The 17,417-nt window shown below is 63.9% G+C and overlaps 1 protein-coding gene across 1 annotated transcript in view; it reads right to left on the reverse strand.

Moving 5' to 3' along the window:
* KIF26A (kinesin family member 26A) overlaps window positions 1–17,417 on the reverse strand; it is a 42,983-nt gene that overhangs the window by 14,791 nt on the left and 10,775 nt on the right. Inside the window, exons 3-4 of the mRNA XM_040641330.1 lie at window positions 14,919–15,371; window positions 7,002–7,192 (exon numbers count right to left, since the gene is read on the reverse strand). Of these exons, the coding sequence (XP_040497264.1) occupies window positions 7,002–7,192; window positions 14,919–15,371 (644 nt within the window). The remainder of the gene's footprint in view (window positions 1–7,001; window positions 7,193–14,918; window positions 15,372–17,417) is intronic.

The raw sequence follows: 17,417 nt of genomic DNA on the forward strand, positions 1-17,417 counted from the left end.
AGGTTTCTTGCGCTTAGAGGCCAGGCTGAGCTTCTGGGCAGCCCTGAGGAGGGGAGGAGAGGGGGCAGGTGGGGCATTCGGTGCTGTCCTGGTCTCCTGCCCTGCCCCAGTTGGCCCCACAGCCCAGTAGGGGCCCCAGGGCTGGGGCTGCCATGTCCCGTCCCTGCCAGGCCAGGCGACAGACACCCCTCCCCTCACCCTGCACTGAGTGCGCCTTCTGCCCACCAAGCTCCATCTGCCCTGGGTCCCCAGCCCTGCAGCTGCTGGGGGGCGGGGGGCGGGCTGGAGCCTGCTGGGCTCAGCCACTCATAGGCTGGGTGACCCGGGCATGGTGACTCAGTCTCCCTGTCGCTCGCATGGGCTCACACGACCAGCACAGGCCCTTGTGTGCAGCCCCGAGGCGCTGAAGCGTTCAAGGTACCCAGGGCAGTGCCAGCAGACAGGCAGCGCAGTAAAGCCCGGCGTTCCCATGGTCACCGTGGCCCCCAGACACCGCCGCACCGCCCTCCCCTCCACGCCCGCCTCCCCGCCCCCCGCGCCCTGCCCGGGGCCTCTGATCCTACCAGAAATGCTGCCCCTGCTGCCTCAGCCCCCAGGCCACTCAGCCAGGGAGGCACCTCCAGCAAAGCTCCACCGTCCCTACCCGGTCACCAGCAGCCTCAGCCTGGTGCTGGCGCCCTGCGGGATGTGGCCCCACCGGCCCCGCAGCACCCCCAGGGAGCCTACAGTCTGCCCCTGACCCCGGGGTCTTCACCCACCCTGGAGAGGCTTCTGGCACACAGGTGAGAGCCACTGTCCCAGACTCTCAGGGCACCCTCCTACACACATGTGCCAACGCACGCACTCTGCGGGCCCACCATGCCCCCCAGCCTGGGTTCCCACTGACCCTCCTGCCAGGCTCTCCCCACAGAGGCTCCCGCAGCCATCCGGCACATTTTCCCACAGCACCAAGAGAGAGTCGGCCCGGGATCAGAGCCGCCACCCTCCACCGCGGGGCCCCCCCACACCTCCAGCACAGGTGACACCAGGTGACTGACAGAGAGGTCATCGGTGACACTAGGTCCACGTACGCACTCCACACCCACTGCCCAGATGGCCTGGCCTCAGTCACCCCCATCAGGCAGGTGGGGGCCCCCCATGAGAAGGGGGTGTGCTGGGATGTGACCTGAGCCCGCCTGCACCCCCCTTCCGCACCCTGCGGGGCCCGCCCCCCTCCTCCCAGAGCCCCACCTCCAAAGGACGCCCACAGAAGGGCCTGCCCACACGGGACAGCCCGGCCCTCAGCCAGCCTGCCACTCCCGCCAGCGTTTTGCTTAACCCCACTCATCTTTAATACAAGTTATCTTTTAAGAGACCCCGGGGACGGCTTTCCTCCTAGTGAGGTGTCATGGCGGGAAATAAAAGTAATCTACGACGCGTGGCGGATCCTTAATAGTGTGGTGGCCCGTGGGGCTGGCGTGCGCCCAGGCGGGGCGGGGGAGGGGCTGGGGGGGTCTGGAGAGCGGAGCCCACAGGCTGCCCAGGAGGAACCCAAGCAACTGGGGGCTCAGGGAGCCCTGAGCCAGGGCGCTTGGTTTCTCGGACCACAGGCAACATGAGCCTGATTCCTGCCTGAGCCCACGTATTCGTAACCTCAAAACTCCCTGCGAGAAGACCCTCGTGCCCCTGCTGCCTGAGAATCACACAGCAGACCGGGGGCAGAAGGGAGGCTGAGAACATCGTCTGAGCGCAGGATGAGGAGTGGGGGCAAGTGGGGGGGGGGGCAAGAGCAACTCTAAGAAGGCCAGGGCATGGCCACAACCCAAACTGCAGTGTGGCCGACCCTGGTGGCAGTGGGGGCTGGGCAGGGGGCTGTGGGAGTCTGGGTCTCTGCCGCCCTGCCCGCCGCCCAGCCTTGGACACCTGTCCTGGACCCCAACCACCCCGGACTAAGCCTCGGCTTCCTGCCAACAGCCCCATGGGAAGGAGCTACAGTCCTGACCCGGAGAACGAGCCCTGGGCAGGCAGCCCCGCCCCACCTGCCTGGCACTGCCCCCAGGGCCAGGACGGCCAGGAGGGTGGAGCTCCGCAGGTGTGAGCGGCGGGGCTGCGGAAGAGGGCAGGCAGGGCCTGGGGACCTAGGCAGAGCCCATGAAGGTCAAGGAGGCCCTGGGGATTCACTTTCTTATCTATAAATATAGGTGCCATGGTGCCTGTTCCCAGGATTTGGGGAAAGGGCAGCACCAGCATGCGTGGGAGGGCATTGGCCAGGCCCTCAAGTTAATGGGACAGGTCGGCAGAGGGCCATGGCCAAGGCATGCCCCCCCCTCCCGACAGCCAGCTCCCTGCCCCTCCCTAGGTCAGGCAGGTCAGCCTGCACCCCTGCAGCTGTGGGGGGCAAGGCATCCTGAACCCACACACCCAAGCCTCCAGGGGATGCGGAGGCTGAGAAGGGCCCGTGGCTGATGGGTAAGGCGCTGGGGGAGGCCTGAGCGACTTTGGTCAGAACCTCCAGTTTGCAGAGGCCACGACCGGAGGGCAGCGCTTGGCCTGGTGGGTCACACGGGAGGCCACGGACGGCTCTGCCCCCTCCGTGACCCTCTCACGAGCCAGGGGTCCGCAGCACCAACCTCAGCGCACCTGGGTCAGGGCTCTAGCAGCACAGCACGGGGAGGTGTCCTTTCCCACTGGACACGTTCCGGTCACGCCTGGACAGAGGCTGGGCCTGGCACTTTCTGAGGTCCCGCAGCCCTGGGAGTCTCCACCCTGTGGTCTGACCTAACTCAGAGCAGCCCCTCCTCCCTCGCCAGCCCTGTGGTCAGCCCCCGAGGGGCTGGGAGCTGAGGAGCTGTGCCCTGGCCCGCCCAGCCCTCCAGGTTCTGCTTTTACAGGCTCAGCCCACCAGGCATGACTCAAAGGCATGTCGCGGCATTAACAAGGGCCCAGGACGGGCACTCTCTCCTTTGATGAAATCCAGGCCCCTGTTAACTACTCGTACAAACCCAGCAGCTGCACCTCAGTCCATAGGCCTGGCGGGGGGGGCGGGGTGCTCTGGGGGCCGGACTGGCCCTCGAGCCTCAAGGGCTGCAGCCTTTGGAGGCACGGACCTGGTTTCTGACCAGTGAAGGCACAGAGAGTTGGGGGGGGGGTTGTTCTGGGCCTCACAGAGCACCACACCCAGGACCAGGAAGGCCCACTGCACTGTTGGAGGTGGGGGCCCAGGGTGGGACCCGCAGGGGTGAGGAGTAGCAGGAGGCAAGACATGCAGGAACGTGTAGGCAAGCCTGAGTGGCCCGAATCTGAAGCGAAGGCTGGACAAATAGCACCTTCACCACTCAGAAGGTACTCTTCCAGGAAGCCCACCCTGATGGCCCCAAGCTGGGCTTCCGCAGAGCCCCTGCCTCCTGCTACTATGACCAGTCCCTGTCCTGAGACGCAAGTTCATGAGCTGTGTCGGTCCACCAGGCAGGGTCTCCCAAGGGCAGGTGTTTGCCAAGCCCAAGCAACACGGGAAGCTCAGGACGCCCTGACGTGGCTGGGCGTGGGCGTGTGAGCGAGCGGGTGGGTGAGTCAGTGGGTCAGTGCGTGAGTGAGTGAGTGCATGGGTGCGCGGGTCGGCCAGTACACGGGGTCAGCGGGTGCACAGGTCGGCAGGTGCAGGGGTCAACGGGTGCCGGGGTCAGCAGGTGCACGGGTCAGTGGGTGCCGGGGTCAGTGGGTGCCCGGGGTCAGCGGGTGCCGGGGTCAGTGGGTGCACGGGTCAGCGGGTGCACAGGTCGGCAGGTGCAGGGGTCAACGGGTGAGCAGGTGCACGGGGTACAGGTCAGCAGGTGCTGGGGTCAGCAGGTGCCGGGGTCAGCAGGTGCATGGGTCAGCGGGTGCCGGGGTCAGCGGGTGCACGGGTCAGCAGGTGCGGAGATGCATGAAGAAGCGAAGGAGCGGGTGAGGGGCTGCACAGGTAAGTGGGTGCACAGGTGGGGGGCGCGCAGGTGAGCAGGTGTGCGGGTGCATGGAGGAGCGGGTGGCAGGTGAGGGGTGCTCAGGTGAGAGAATGAATGAGTGGATGGATGAATGAGTGAGTGGGTGAGCGAATGAATAAGTGAGGGGTGCGCAGATGAGCGGGTGCGTAGGGGAGCGGGTGCGTAGGGGAGCGGGTGCTCAAGGGAGCGGGTGCTCAGGAGATCGGGTGAGGGGGTGCAAGGGTGCGAGAAGGAGCGGGCACGTGGGTGAGGGGAGTACGGTGAAACAGAGGAGTGGGTGTGCAGGGAGTGAATGGATGAATGAATGAGTGAGTGAGTGGCTGGGGGATGGGCACTTCCAACGCCCCTCAGGGAATACTTTGCCTTTTTACAAAGAAAAAGTGCCCCTTCCAAACAAGAACGCGGTTTCACAGGCAGACTACGAGGCCCTTGCCTATGACAGGGTCTCAGGGCTTTTCGGACACGTGTGGGCATTGGGCGTGGCCAACCCAGGACTTCCTAACTAGTTGGGCTGGGATGAGGCTGGTGGGCCCAGCCACGCCTCACCCACCCTGCATCCAGCCCACGGGGAACTGCCACCCCCAGGCCCTGAGAGCCCCCAGATCTGTCCACAGGAGGGCCCAGAGGTGCAGGGCTGCCAAGAGGGCCCTAGACCGCTGACACCAGGTCCCCGCAGCCAGATTCCTGACCCCTACTACCATGGCTGGCGTTTTTCGCGTCCCCTGGGAACCTCACCCAGAGGCTGTGAGGCTTCCTCTGCCCCACCTTGTAGGTGAGAGGCAGTCCCCGCAGAGCCCTCCTGCACCAGGCCTCAGCCCTGTGCTCTATGGCCCATCAGCGTCAATGAGGTCCTGGGCACCCAGCCCCCATGCAACCACGCATGCAACCAAATCGGGGTGAGCAGCTGAGAGGTCGTGGGAAGGCCTGAGGCTAGGGTCGGCCCGCACAGAGTGCTCTAGGACCAAAGGAGAACCCACACGCCCAACCTCTACCCCATTCTGCCTCCACTTGGCAAATGCCAGGCTCCTACTCAACCCTCCAGGTCCACCTCTGTGGCCCTCAACACCATGGACAGCACTCTGCTCTGTCCCTTCAGATGCCACCGTGCATCAACACCGTCTCCACAGACACCCACGCCAGCTAGCCAGGGGGCAGGGCACGGGGTGGGCTCCGCTCTGCCCCCCTAGGAGCCTGGCGAGGGGCAGAGGTGGGAGCACGGAATGTACACCCTGCACACGCCTGAGGCCCTCACGGGGCGGCATCTCTCGGGGAGCCTAGATGAGCCCCTCCTCTCTCTGAGCTACAGCCTCCCCCACCACAGCCACACACTAAACAAGAGCGTGGCTGTACGCTGCAGAGCACTCCCATCCCACCCGGTTGTTAGGGGTCCTGCGGCCCCAGCGAGCTCAAGCTCCGGATGGCACCCCCCACCAGACGCCCACCCCCCCCAGCTTGGCCAATGACTCTTCTAGAAGCTGCTACGATTCAGGGCCGTCCAACAGGCCGGAAGTAATGGCAGCAGGCAGTGCAGGCCGCCTCCGCCCCATCGGAGAACTTGCCTCCCGCTGTCCCCAGCCCTTGTTTCTATGGTAACTTCCCAAGGTCAGCAGCAGCCTTGCTCCAATGGAGACAAAAGGCAGCCTGCGCCCACTCTGCAGGCCACGGGGTTACTAATGAGCCAGTGTGGCCCCCGAACTGGGGACCCTGCAGCCGCTTTTCCTTTCCAGAAGGCTGAAGATCCCCCCGCAAGCAAGGCCTGACGGAGCACGGCCACTGCAGACAGCCCTGGAGACGGAGGCGAGCCCAGAAGGGACCTTCCCTGCTGCCCTGGTTTGCCCCTCTCGTGCCCTGCACGGGACTCCTGCGCCGCGGGGCAGGCCCCCACCTGCCCCACAGCCAGACTGCTCACCCGCCCATCACACACACCACCACTCACTCCCCACCACTCACTCCCCAGGCAAATCCACAGCCCGTGCCCGATAAGGCGCCCGGCTCCCGCCGCAGCCGCGGCATGATTCATGGACAGGCTTATCAGTGCCCGCCAGGGCTGCTAATGGGACAGTGACCCGCGGCTGGGCCTGCCATTACCGTTCATTACCACCATTATATCCTGTAATCCACAGTACTCCACGCAGGATGAAAGCTCGGCCTCCTGTCTGCAGAACCCGAGCGCCCTGCCGGGAGGGGCGAAGACAACAGACGGCTCCCCAGGGGCCGCGGGCGGAGACGACACCCCAGCTCCCACACCACTTCCCACCCCCGCACCTGCCAGGCCTGGGCTACACCAGCCCACATCCCCAGGACCTGGGGCCTGGCATCCTGAGGACATGGAGGGACCAAACCCGGGGCTCCAGTCATATCCACGCGCCAGAGCTCGGGCCGGGACAGGACCGTGGCTCCTGGCTGACAGTGGGGCTGGCTCTAGCGACGGGAAATGTACCGGCAGCCACCGCCCCCGCCCCAGGGATTCTGCCCTCCCGGACACTGTCCCTAGCTCACCCCAATGTCCTCCATCACCCCAGGACACTCCCTCAAGCCCCGTTCCACCCCCGCGCTACCCGACAAGCCTGCAGCAGCCCGCTGTCCGTGGCCCCAGCCCACACAGGCCCCGCGCAGGCCCCAGGACATCCAGGGCTGAGCCTCCTCAGGCTGGGCCACCACGGACACTAACTCGCTGCACCTCGCCGCAACTCGGAGGAAAGCGTTGTCTGACAGGAGAGTAAACTGAGGCACAGACGGGATGTGTGACTTGCCCACAGTCACACAGCTCAGGAGGGGCAGAGACTCGGTTCGAACCCTGTCGGTGGCAGCATCTCCCCCCTGGGGCAAGAAGCCTCCACTGCCCACGGCTGTTGACACGGTTCCCAGTGGCAGCGGCCCCCCCCACTCCCCGTCCGCCCGACTGGGCAGCAGCAAAGCCCCATTCCTGCTGGGAAGGCCCGCGGGCCACAGGGGCCAGTAGCCGAGGTCCCCGCCCGCGGTGCTTGTCCGAGTGGCCCCCAGCCAGACTCAGGTCCTGCCAAGAAGCCCCGGAGGACGTACCTAATGAAGAAGGAGGCTGCCGCAGACGGGCCCGTGGAGCCCCCCGCCGGGGTGCCCGGGGCCGGGGTGACCAGAGCCGTTGTGCAGGCCCCGCTACGGCCCCACGTCTTCGACACGCCGTCAGAGCCCAAGGTGGGGGCGCCATCCCGGACCGTGTCTGCCACTGCCACAGCAGCTACCGCCGCTTCAGCCTGGTGGGAAGGAGGGAGCCCGCGTAAGGAGCAGACACGTGCTGGGGAGGCCGACCTGCGCGCCCCAGAGCCCCAGCATGCTCCCCGGGGCCCCACACTCACGGGACCCTGCCAGCTCAGCACAGCCCACGGAGCACAGACGCCCACCCAGGGCCAGACTTTCCAGCCTCTCCCACATCGAGGTCCAGGAATGTTGTGAGCACCGTGGTCAAGACAGATGGACGGGATCCCCGCACCCCTCAGCCCCAAGTCATCCACCTGGGAGCGCCCCGGGGCATGATCCGAGAAGAAGCCACAGTATTTGTCACCAGCACTGATTGCCCCTTGTATGATAACGTATGATGTTCCCGTCATCTGAAATACTACTCTGGCATTTCCAACTAATTAGCTAAAATAAATTCTGGAACGGGAGACAGCCCCGTAATGAAGCGCCAATGTAATTGAATGATCCCTAAGTCGGCGCCGGCAAATTTGAGATCCAGCCACCGTATATTACGTTTATGTGCCCTTGTCAGGCCCTGGACCCCAAGACCTGGCCCTGGCAGGGAGGAGGGAAGCAGCCTGCCTCAGCCTGGCCACCCCCAGCCCCATCCACTGGCCCAAGGGCCCCGCATCCCCAGTCTCCGAGCTGCCTGGGCACCATACCTCGGCCCCGGGGTGTTGTGGACCAGCGCTGCCTGAGGCAACCCCGGGGCCTGGCCGGGAGGACTGGGATCCTAAAGCTGACTGGACGTGGGCCTGCCTGGTGACCCTGAGGGTGAGGACCCCCGGCCCCAGTCACATTCCGGAGGGCCCGATGTCCTCAGGGTCTCCCAAGTGACACAGCCAGAGGCCGGGGTGGTAGTGTGGCAGGACAAGCCACTACACGCCCCAGGAGGAACGTTCTGAAGGAGGTCCTGCCCCCTCATGGCAGCGCCACTCCTACCATGGTGGAGGGTCTCACCCTGCCCAGCCCGTGGGCAGCACCAGCTTCCAAACCCCTCTCGGGACACAGTAAAACCATGTCTGCAAAGGAAAGTCACAGAGAGTCCCACACTTTATGCTAGATGGAAGCCACACGCCACCTCCAGGGCTTCAAGGACAGGTCAGTACTAGAGAAGGGTGAACCTGAAACAGCTCAGGCCCTCACCCACCACACCCTGCACCTGCCTCGCCTCCTGCCTAGAGGGCAGGAACTCTTAGGCATCCCTCAGAACCCAGCCCAGCCAGCGCTCTCCTTCTCCAGGCCACTCCCTACACCTGCCCCAGGTGCCCCATCCTGGCCTCCCCAGCCCGCTGACCCCTCCTCAGCTTCCCTCAGTCTGTCCAGTGCTTCCTGCACCCCACCCCCAGAGTAATGGGGCCACGCTCAGCATCACAGTTTCCCATCCCCCCAGCTGTCAGGAATCAGGAAGACCCTGGGGGTCCTATCACACATACCTGGTCTCCTCCACATCCTTGTGCTAACACCCTGCCTGGCACGTCATAGGTGCTCCATAAATTTGTCTTCCAGGAGCACACAGCCAGGCAGGGACGCAGACACAAGACAGACCAAGCCCACGTCTGGGAGGTGACCCCCATGACTGAGGGAAATGGGGCTGCTGGAACAGGGGGCACCAGCTCACAGGGAACATTCCAGAAAGAGGGTCAGCCAGGCCTAGACCTAGGCAACAAGAACCGTAAGCTGCTCCTTCTCCAGGTGGCTGCGGGAGCTCCAGGCAAATGCATGAGTGACACCAGGCAGCCAGCCCTGAGGACTCCCTGACGGCCTGGACATCTGCCTGTCCTCTCGCTCCTGTCTCACACGCACATGCCACAATCCTCCCTCGCCTCAACATGACTTCCTTTGGCACCACTAAAGGCACGTGCTCCCTGTGAAAGCCCTGACTCAACTGAGCAGAGTGCAGTGGGGAGGAGCTCCAACCTTCCACCGCCTCTATGGTGACCACTGGGACTTGCGCCCCCCAGAGCAGAGTTGGGTTGGGCTAAGCGCCCATGCTGTCCCGCAGGCAGCAGCCCTGCACCCGCCCTGTGCCCGTCCTGGCTCCATCCAGTCCCCGGGGTGGCTCTGTCATGGGGCACAGGCCCAGCAGCACGGGCCAGGCCCGGTCCCTCTGCTCGGTGAGGCATCCTGGACAGCAGGGGACCAAAGTGGGGGGGATCACAGAGGGGCAGAGCCGCCGCGCATGGCCCTGCACGGCCCCTCCGTCCACTCCCACAGAGCCCAGGCCAGCCCACCGTTACATGCAGCCTGTCCGCCTCCAGCCAGAATGTTCTGGTACCACCCAGCGAGGGCGCAGGCCGCCCGCACTGACCTGTCTCAGGAGTCCCGCACGCGCCTCGGCTCCACCGTCACACGAGCTGCCGAGACACGGCTCCGGCCATCGGGATGGCCACTGCCGATTCCTGCCAGAAGCAGAACCCAGGCATGCCAAAAGAAGCCGGAGGGGGCGGGAGGGAGGGCAGAGGGAGGGACAACCACAACAGGAGGACAGAAGAGAGGGGGTGGAAGGGAGGGGCAGGCGGGTGGCCAAACAAAACGAGATGGAGGCACCGGAGCAGCAACGAAAGAGAAGCGTGAAGAGAGGAGAGCGTGAGGCAGGCCGCGCCGTCCCAGGGGCCCCAGCGGAGGTGCCTGACACCAGCCGGCACCACTTGGGGGGCGCCGGGGTTCCGTGGAGCACAGTTTGGGAACCGCCAGACTAACCCTTCTCAGGAACACTCTGGGCATGTGAAGGACAGCGTCCACCTGCCCCTCAGGATGAACACCTCACTGGGGGCCACGTCAAGCCATGGGGTGGGGGCAGCCAAGGGACAGGGGGCTAGAAACAGCCAGGACTAAATCATGCAGACAGTCTCGACCCAGCGCGGGGCATGGGCGGCTCACGGGGTGTGTGCCCAGAACCAGACCCACCTGCCCCAAACGGGCCTCAGGCTAGAGACGTCTTGACCTTCCAAGTGCCCTGTCTCACCCCCCAGCCCCCATCACAGCAGCGGCCTCCCTGTAGCACCACATGGAGGAGGGGCCCCTCGGGTCCAATGTCCATTCCACAGGTGGGTAAACTGAGGCCCAGAGGGAGGGCGCCAGGTCAGAGAGAGGCCAGAACCCTCCACCCCCTGCCACCCCAGCCACATCTCTGAGGAAGGGTGGGCACCTACCCGAGACACCCCCCCCCCCCGGGGATCACAGGGACAAGGGGAGGAAAGCAGGCTGGTACAAGGGTCAGGAACACTCCCAAGCTGCGGCCACACAACCTGCTCCCAGGACTCCACCAAAATGACCTCACCTCCTGTTCCACACATCGAAGAAGTGTGCAGCACCTCCTCCAGGAAGCCCTCTGTCCTCCCTATCCAGACAGGGCCTCCACTGCCCCAGCCCCCATGATCCACCAGGAGCCCTCAGCTCTGGGTTCTCGCTGGACTAGGAGCCCCAGGCCCTGGGCAGGATGTGTCTGCAGGACACAGGAAGGTTTACACAGACTCTGCTGGCCTGGGAGCAGCACCATCGACCATTGAGCCCCCGCCCCGGGCGGCCCGGCCCATGCTCCTCCCAGCCGACCATGCAGGCTCATGGTCTCCGGCTGTGAAATGGGTACAAGTGTCCTGTGAACATCTGTCAGCGTGGGGAGACAGGCCACAGCTCACAGCCTGACCCAGCAGAGCGGGCCAGGGCAGAGGAGCTGGGGTGGCCCCGTGGCCATCAGCCGGCATCTCAGGGCAACCAGGGTAGCAACGGGCCAGAGCCTGGCTCCCACGCACACCTCTGTTCTCTACAGTGGCAGAGCTGCCTTGACCTGACAGTAAGGAAAGCATCCACCAGACTGCCCACGGCCAGGTGGGCCCCACAACCAGGAAGCATCACTGGACACTGGGGAGGTGGAATGAGCCAGAAAGGGCCGAGCTCTGTGCTCCCAGATGACAGAGATGGGCTTCAGTTTTGATTACAGCCATGGCTGGCTCTGCAGATGGTCAGGCCCATGACTTGATCCCCTGCAGGACCACGGGGCAGGCTCCCAGCCATAGCACCCAGAATGTTCCGGGTCCTCAGAGCCCGGGGTCCCCCGCCTCCCCCTCCAAAGACCATCCCTGCCACAATCTGCCTTCTCTCCACACACTAGACCAGAGGGCCCTCCTGGCCAGCAGGATCCATGCCTGCTGGAAAGAGTTGCGCCCCGGGGCCGTGGATGGGCTGTCGTGGACACTCACAGCACGTCCTCCAGAAACATTTCCTCACCATGGCTTAACATTCCAGAGCCACTTCTAGCGATCGATGCCCTGGTTCGGGGAAATTACCTCATCTGAATCCTAAAGTTGTATTTATGCTTCTAATAATCTCCCCATTGATCGCCAGAACAGTTGTCTAATTATAAATCCATTCCCCCCACCCCGAACGCAATCAATGTGTGCACATAAAACAGAGAAAGAGCCTTAAATGCCCACGTTTTACAATGTGCTGGCTGCTGGCGGGGCTGCCCAGCAAGAGGCCAGTGACACCCCCCTGGGGCCCAGGGAGGAATAAAGCCTGCCAAGGCCAGCCATGCCAACCCCACTCGTTCCCACTGTCATCTCCCGTCCCTCCTGTATCTCCTGGGCACTCTCGGCGCAAAAGCCAACTGCCCTCTCTGCCTGGCACTCGAGACCCTGGCAAGACATGCATTCAGCTCCCTCCCCAGGTAAGGAGCCCCCTGGCTATTGCTAGTAGCCCCCACAGTCCCCACCACACCTCAGTCCCCACCTCATGCTGGGTCCATCATCTCTGACACTTCCCTCTGGGCCCAGCTCAATGCCACCTCCTCCAGGAAGCCAACCAGCTCTCCTGAGCTGCCTCCTCAACTCAGTGCCGCCCCCAGCACATTCCTCTGGGCAGCCCAGCCTCAGGCCAGGAGGCACCAGGCACGCATGGTGGGGGCTGGCCTCCCTCCTCTTGGCCTCACCCCAGGACTTAATAAAGGAGGAGTCAGAAGCAACAAGATCACATCCAGAGGACATCTTCACACCAACCACAAGCTAGTTCATAACCCAAAGTTCTTCCCTGAGTCCCTATGCACCCCATCCCCAAGGACAGAGTGCCCTCCAGAGGACCGACCCCAGCAATGGGTCACAGGGTCCAGCTCCCGGCAAGGGCAGGATCCCTTCAAAGGCCATGTTGGAGGTGGAGATATTGACCAGCATGGTCTCACTAAACTCAGAGGGGCCAACGAGCCCAGGGGTGGGGACAGGGCAGGGGTCTGTTCTGCTTTGGGATTGTATTTGACCTTGCCCCAGCAGCTGGGGACACTCCCTGTGCCTCCACCCCCACAGCCCCATGGGGCACAGAGCCCATAGGGAAGGAAGGTCTACCCACTGCTCTATTTCAGAGACACTCACTGGGCAAGCTCGTGCAGCCGGCTCTGCGGTGACTGGAGAACAGGCCAAGCAAAACTAGCTTTCACAGTCATCCACTGATCTCTGCCCCTGGCTCCGTCGGGTGGGTGATGCAGGCAGCAGCAGGGGCACTTCTCCATATATCCACACACACTAACACAGCCTGGCCCTGGCCCCCAATCCCTCTTCCACCTTCCCTGCTCCCTCCCACAGCCCTATCTCCTGATGCCTCACACCTCCAATGAGGCCTCATGCTTCACACCTCCAATGAGGCCTCATACTTCACACCTCCAGCGAGGCCTCATGCTTCACACCTCCAGCGAGGCCTCGTGCTTCACACCTCCAGCGAGGCCTCGTGCTTCACACCTCCAGCGAGGCCTCGTGCTTCACATCTCCAGGGAGGCTTCGTGCTTCACACCTCCAGCGAGGCCTTATGCTTCACACCTCCAGGGAGGCCTGGATGATTCACATCTCCAGTGAGGCTTCATGCTACACACCTCCAGGGAGGCCTCATGCTTCACACCTCCAGCGAGGCCTTATGCTTCACACCTCCAGGGAGGCCTGGATGATTCACATCTCCAGTGAGGCTTCATGCTACACACCTCCAGGGAGGCCTCATGCTTCACACCTCCAGCGAGGCCTTATGCTTCACACCTCCAGGGAGGCCTCATGCCTCACACCTCCAGGGAGGCCTAGAAGTTTCATACCTCCAACAAGGCCTCTGTACTTCACACCTCCAGGGAGGCCTCATGCTTCACACCGACAGGGAGGCCTAGAAGCTTCACACCTCCAGCGAGGCCTTATGCTTCACACCTCCAGGAAGGCCTAGATGTTTCATATCTCCAACAAGGCCTCTGTGCTTCACACCTCCAGGAAGGCCTCATGCTTCACAACTTCAGGGAGGCCTCATGCTTCACACCTCCAACGAGGCCTAGAAGCTTCATACCTCCAGGGAAGCCACATGCTTCACACCTCCAGGGAGGTCTGGATGAATCACACCTCCAGGGAGGCCTCATGCTTCACACCTCCAGGGAGGCCTCATGCTTCACACCTCAAGGGAGGACTGGATGCTTCACACCTCCAAACAGGCCTAGAAACTTCATACCTCCAGGGAAGCCGCATGCTTCCCACCTCCAGCAAGGCCTCATGCTTCCCACCTCCCAGGAGGTCGGGATGCTTCACAGCTCCAGGGAAGCCTCAGGCTTTGCACTCTGGGCCTCCACAGGGAGGGTTCCTTCTGCTTGGAAGGTCCTTCCTACTTGCCTGCCCGATGAACCCTCTGTGAGCTGCCGGTCTCAGTACTTAACTAACTAGTTGGGCACAGCTGGGGGCGCAGACCCCCTGGGAGGAGGATCCCCTGAGGTTCAGGCAGAGCAGCAGGTGCTTTCTGGGGAAAGGCCTTCCCAGGACAGCCCCCAGCACAGTTAACCTCACGTACTCCCCAAACCCAAACCAACTACCTCCAGTGTCCCAGGAGACCCCTAATCCAACAACCCCCCCCACCCCAACCCCCACCCTGGTACACTTTCTGCTCGGTGGAAAACCGGGGGCAGAGTAGACGCTGGAGAGACCACCACTGGCCAGGCTCTGTGGCTCGCGGGAATGCGGCTGGTCTCAGCCGCGCCCTCCAAGGCTGGCTTCATCCCAACCCATGGGGGTGACGCTGGCCTAGGGCTCTGCCTGAGGACACCTGGCCCACGTCCACGGCACCCACAGTGCCCATTGGTGCCCAGAGCTGGTACCATGGAGGCCATGCTCCCTGGTGTGGGTGACAATCTGGGGCACCCAAGGAGAAGAGCCTTTGCGGGGGGCATTCTGCAGCCGACTAAAAGAAGCATCTCCTGAGAGGCCACGGGAGTGGACACAGACCTCCTCCACCACCTGCGGGCCACACCCTACACTCCAAGCTCTGTCAGCTGGGCCACAGCCTTGGGGGGATGCCTGGCATGGCAGGAGAACCTGGAGGGGCAGGGCCACTGGGGACCCCTCCTCACAAGGGGATGTTCCCTCTGCCACTCCCCCTAAGAAGGCGGGTCTGACCCTGTCCCAGAGGCCCTCCCATCAGCCCACAGCACCACACGTGTTCTCAGAAGCAGGAGTGGCCAACACCACCCCCGGCCACACACACAGGTGCCGTACGACGCGATGCCCCCGGAGACGTGGGAGGACCCTGCCCACTGTGACGCTGCCAGCAGACTTGACTGGGCCTCCCCCTGTGTGCGTGGCCCCTTGATTCAAGGGAAGCCACTGAGCCAAGACAACGTGGGCCATGCTGAGATGTGGACAGGAACCCCCAGGAGGGAACCCAGGTCTGACCCAGCTGCCCACTGCCCTGCCTGGTGGTCCCAGGAGGCCGGCAGCCCACCCTGCCCAGGGGACTCACCAGGCAGGATGGAGGCAGGAAGCTGTTGACCCTCGAGACACTCCACATGCCTTCCAGGCACTGCTGGGCCTGGATGGTGACCGTGCTCAGGGCTCCGCCCAAGCCAGCTGGTGCCACCGACACCTGGACACTGGGCCCAGATGGCCAGGCCAGCCCCTTCCTCTTGTCCGGCCCCGTTCGGCCCGGCTGCCTCCCTGACAGGCCAGCAGGCACTGGTACATCCCGCGGGCCGGTCACGGCGCCGGGGCCGGAGGGCACGAGGCCAGGGTCTCCGTGAGAGGCGTCAGGGTCCTCGCGGCTGGCGGGCACCTGTAGAAACCGCAGGGCCTCCCGCGTGAGCTGGTTCAGGTGCGTGGCACAGACGTCACAGCGGCGCTCGGCCTCTGGGCGGCAGGCGGGCAGGGCCCCAGGGGCCGGCAGCTTGTCGAGAAGCAGAGCAGAGAGGCAAGGGTCCTGGGGAAACAAAGGACAAAGGTGGTCAGTGCCGGGGCACCAGGACCCAGCCACTCGTGCCTCACCCTCCACGGCGAGGGGCAAGCTCATGCTGTGGCCGCCGCATAATCCATAACTGATTAACAAGCCCCAGACGGTTTCATCTGCATGAGCCCAGCAGGAAAATAATTATCAGCGCTTAACGTGAGGCCCACGGTGCCCCTGACAGCTACCTGCCGCCTCCTGCCCTCATTACCGTGCCCACTCCCGGCTGACGAGGCGTCTGAGCACTCCCCCAACAACCAGGCCACCAGCAGCCCAGGCCAGGTGGTCAAGAAGCAGCCGGGAGGGGCGCCTGGGTGGCACAGTGGTTAGGCATCTGCCTTCGGCTCAGGGCGTGATCCCGGCGTTCTGGGATCGAGCCCCACATCAGGCTCCTCCGCTATGAGCCTGCTTCTTCCTCTCCCACTCCCCCTGCTTGTGTTCCCTCTCTCGCTGGCTGTCTCTATCTGTGTTAAATAAATAAATAAAATCTTTAAAAAAAAAAAAAAAGAAGCAGCAGCCGGGAGGCCGGCAGAAGCAGGGCCAGATACCCCACAGTCCGGCCCAGAGCCCTTCTGCGGCATGGCCGCATGGAGTGAGCACCCGGGGCCCCGGGAGAAAGCAACATCTGTCCAGAGCCATGAGGGGTTCCCTGGCTCGACCCCAGCGGGGGTGGGGCGGGAGGGCTGGACACCCTCTCCCGGCCTTTGGGAAGCCTGCAGCCCTGGTCAGGATCTGCAGGAAAGTAAACTGTGACCCCGCACTAACCGTGCCCGCGGAAGTCAGGCCGTGCAGTGACACTGGGAGCGGTGAGTGGACACACGAGGATGGACACACGAGCGGCAGCTGGCAAGGAAGCTGGAAGCTCCATGCCCACCCCGCTCCGCCGTAGGCACGGACTTGGGCCTCAGGGTCTGTGGTGCTTGGTGGCTGCCCCTGCAGCCCCGTTCCCCCTGCCGTGCACTGCATGAGGGGGACACACAGGTCTCCCTAACTGTGAGCGTGGTGCCCAGAAAGGGCTAAGGGCAGGAGCCAGGTCAGCCCAGGGCCTGGAGATCAGGGAGGGCTTCCTGGAAGAGGTGACACCTCTGGAGGGAGGAGGAGGAAGAGAGAGCCAATCCTCAGAAGGAACCTCACTGGAAAGACGTTATCAAGAGTCATAGTCCCAGGTCCTACGCCCCGTCCCTTGACGGCCCTACCAGCTCTGCCTTGGCACCTCCCGGGGGGGCAGCAGCCCTGCGGGGATCAGGATCTAAGCCAGGGCCAACCCCTCTGCATCCTGTCCCCTCCCCTGAGAGGTAAGGCCCAGCCACAGGTGCCTGGCCAGGGCGGCCCAACTGTGGCCATGACCACCCAGGACTTTCCCAGTGCCCTCGACAGAACAAACCCCAAATGTGGGCCTATGTCTTCCCTTTGGCCAGCTGGGGAACTCGGCTGGCCCTCAACCTGCCCTCTCCCCACCCCAGCAGGGGCCTGCTACGACTCCCCCGAGCTGGAGACTTTCCCCGCCCTGGCCCCAGGCCGCTCCCTCCTCGCTGGCCTCAGGGCAAGACCGGACTCCAGGCCAGCCATGCTGCTGACCACCGGAGGGACTACGGCTTCCCCAAATACACCCACGACTCAGAAGAGGAAGCTGAGGCCACCATCGAGCAGGGGCACGTCCTTCAAGCCAGCCAGGCTCCCCAAGCCTGACCCTGCCAGCCTGACCCCCGCACACAGGTGCCCGGGACCCGCTGCGGCCGTGTGGCCTTGCTGAGAGGGGCGCCGGCTCTGCTCCACCAGCCACGGGACCGCCAGAACTCCCTGGAAGCCCCGCTCAGCCTCAGCCACAGACCGCCATCGTCCTCACATACCCCAGGTAGGTCAGCTCCAATAAAAGGGTGGCCCCTGGCCAGGCTGGTTGCACCAGCTGCCCGACCTGTGGGTCCCTCCGGAAGGCCTGCATTGGCTCCGGTGTGGGCCAGAGCACCCCAGCCCTCGGAAGTGCCAGCAGGTCTGGTCCCGATTAGCGGACACCCCCCCCCC

Source organism: Ursus maritimus, unplaced genomic scaffold (genome assembly GCF_017311325.1).
Source record: "Ursus maritimus isolate PB19 unplaced genomic scaffold, ASM1731132v1 scaffold_25, whole genome shotgun sequence".
In the NCBI taxonomy this organism is placed as follows: Eukaryota; Metazoa; Chordata; class Mammalia; order Carnivora; family Ursidae; genus Ursus; species Ursus maritimus.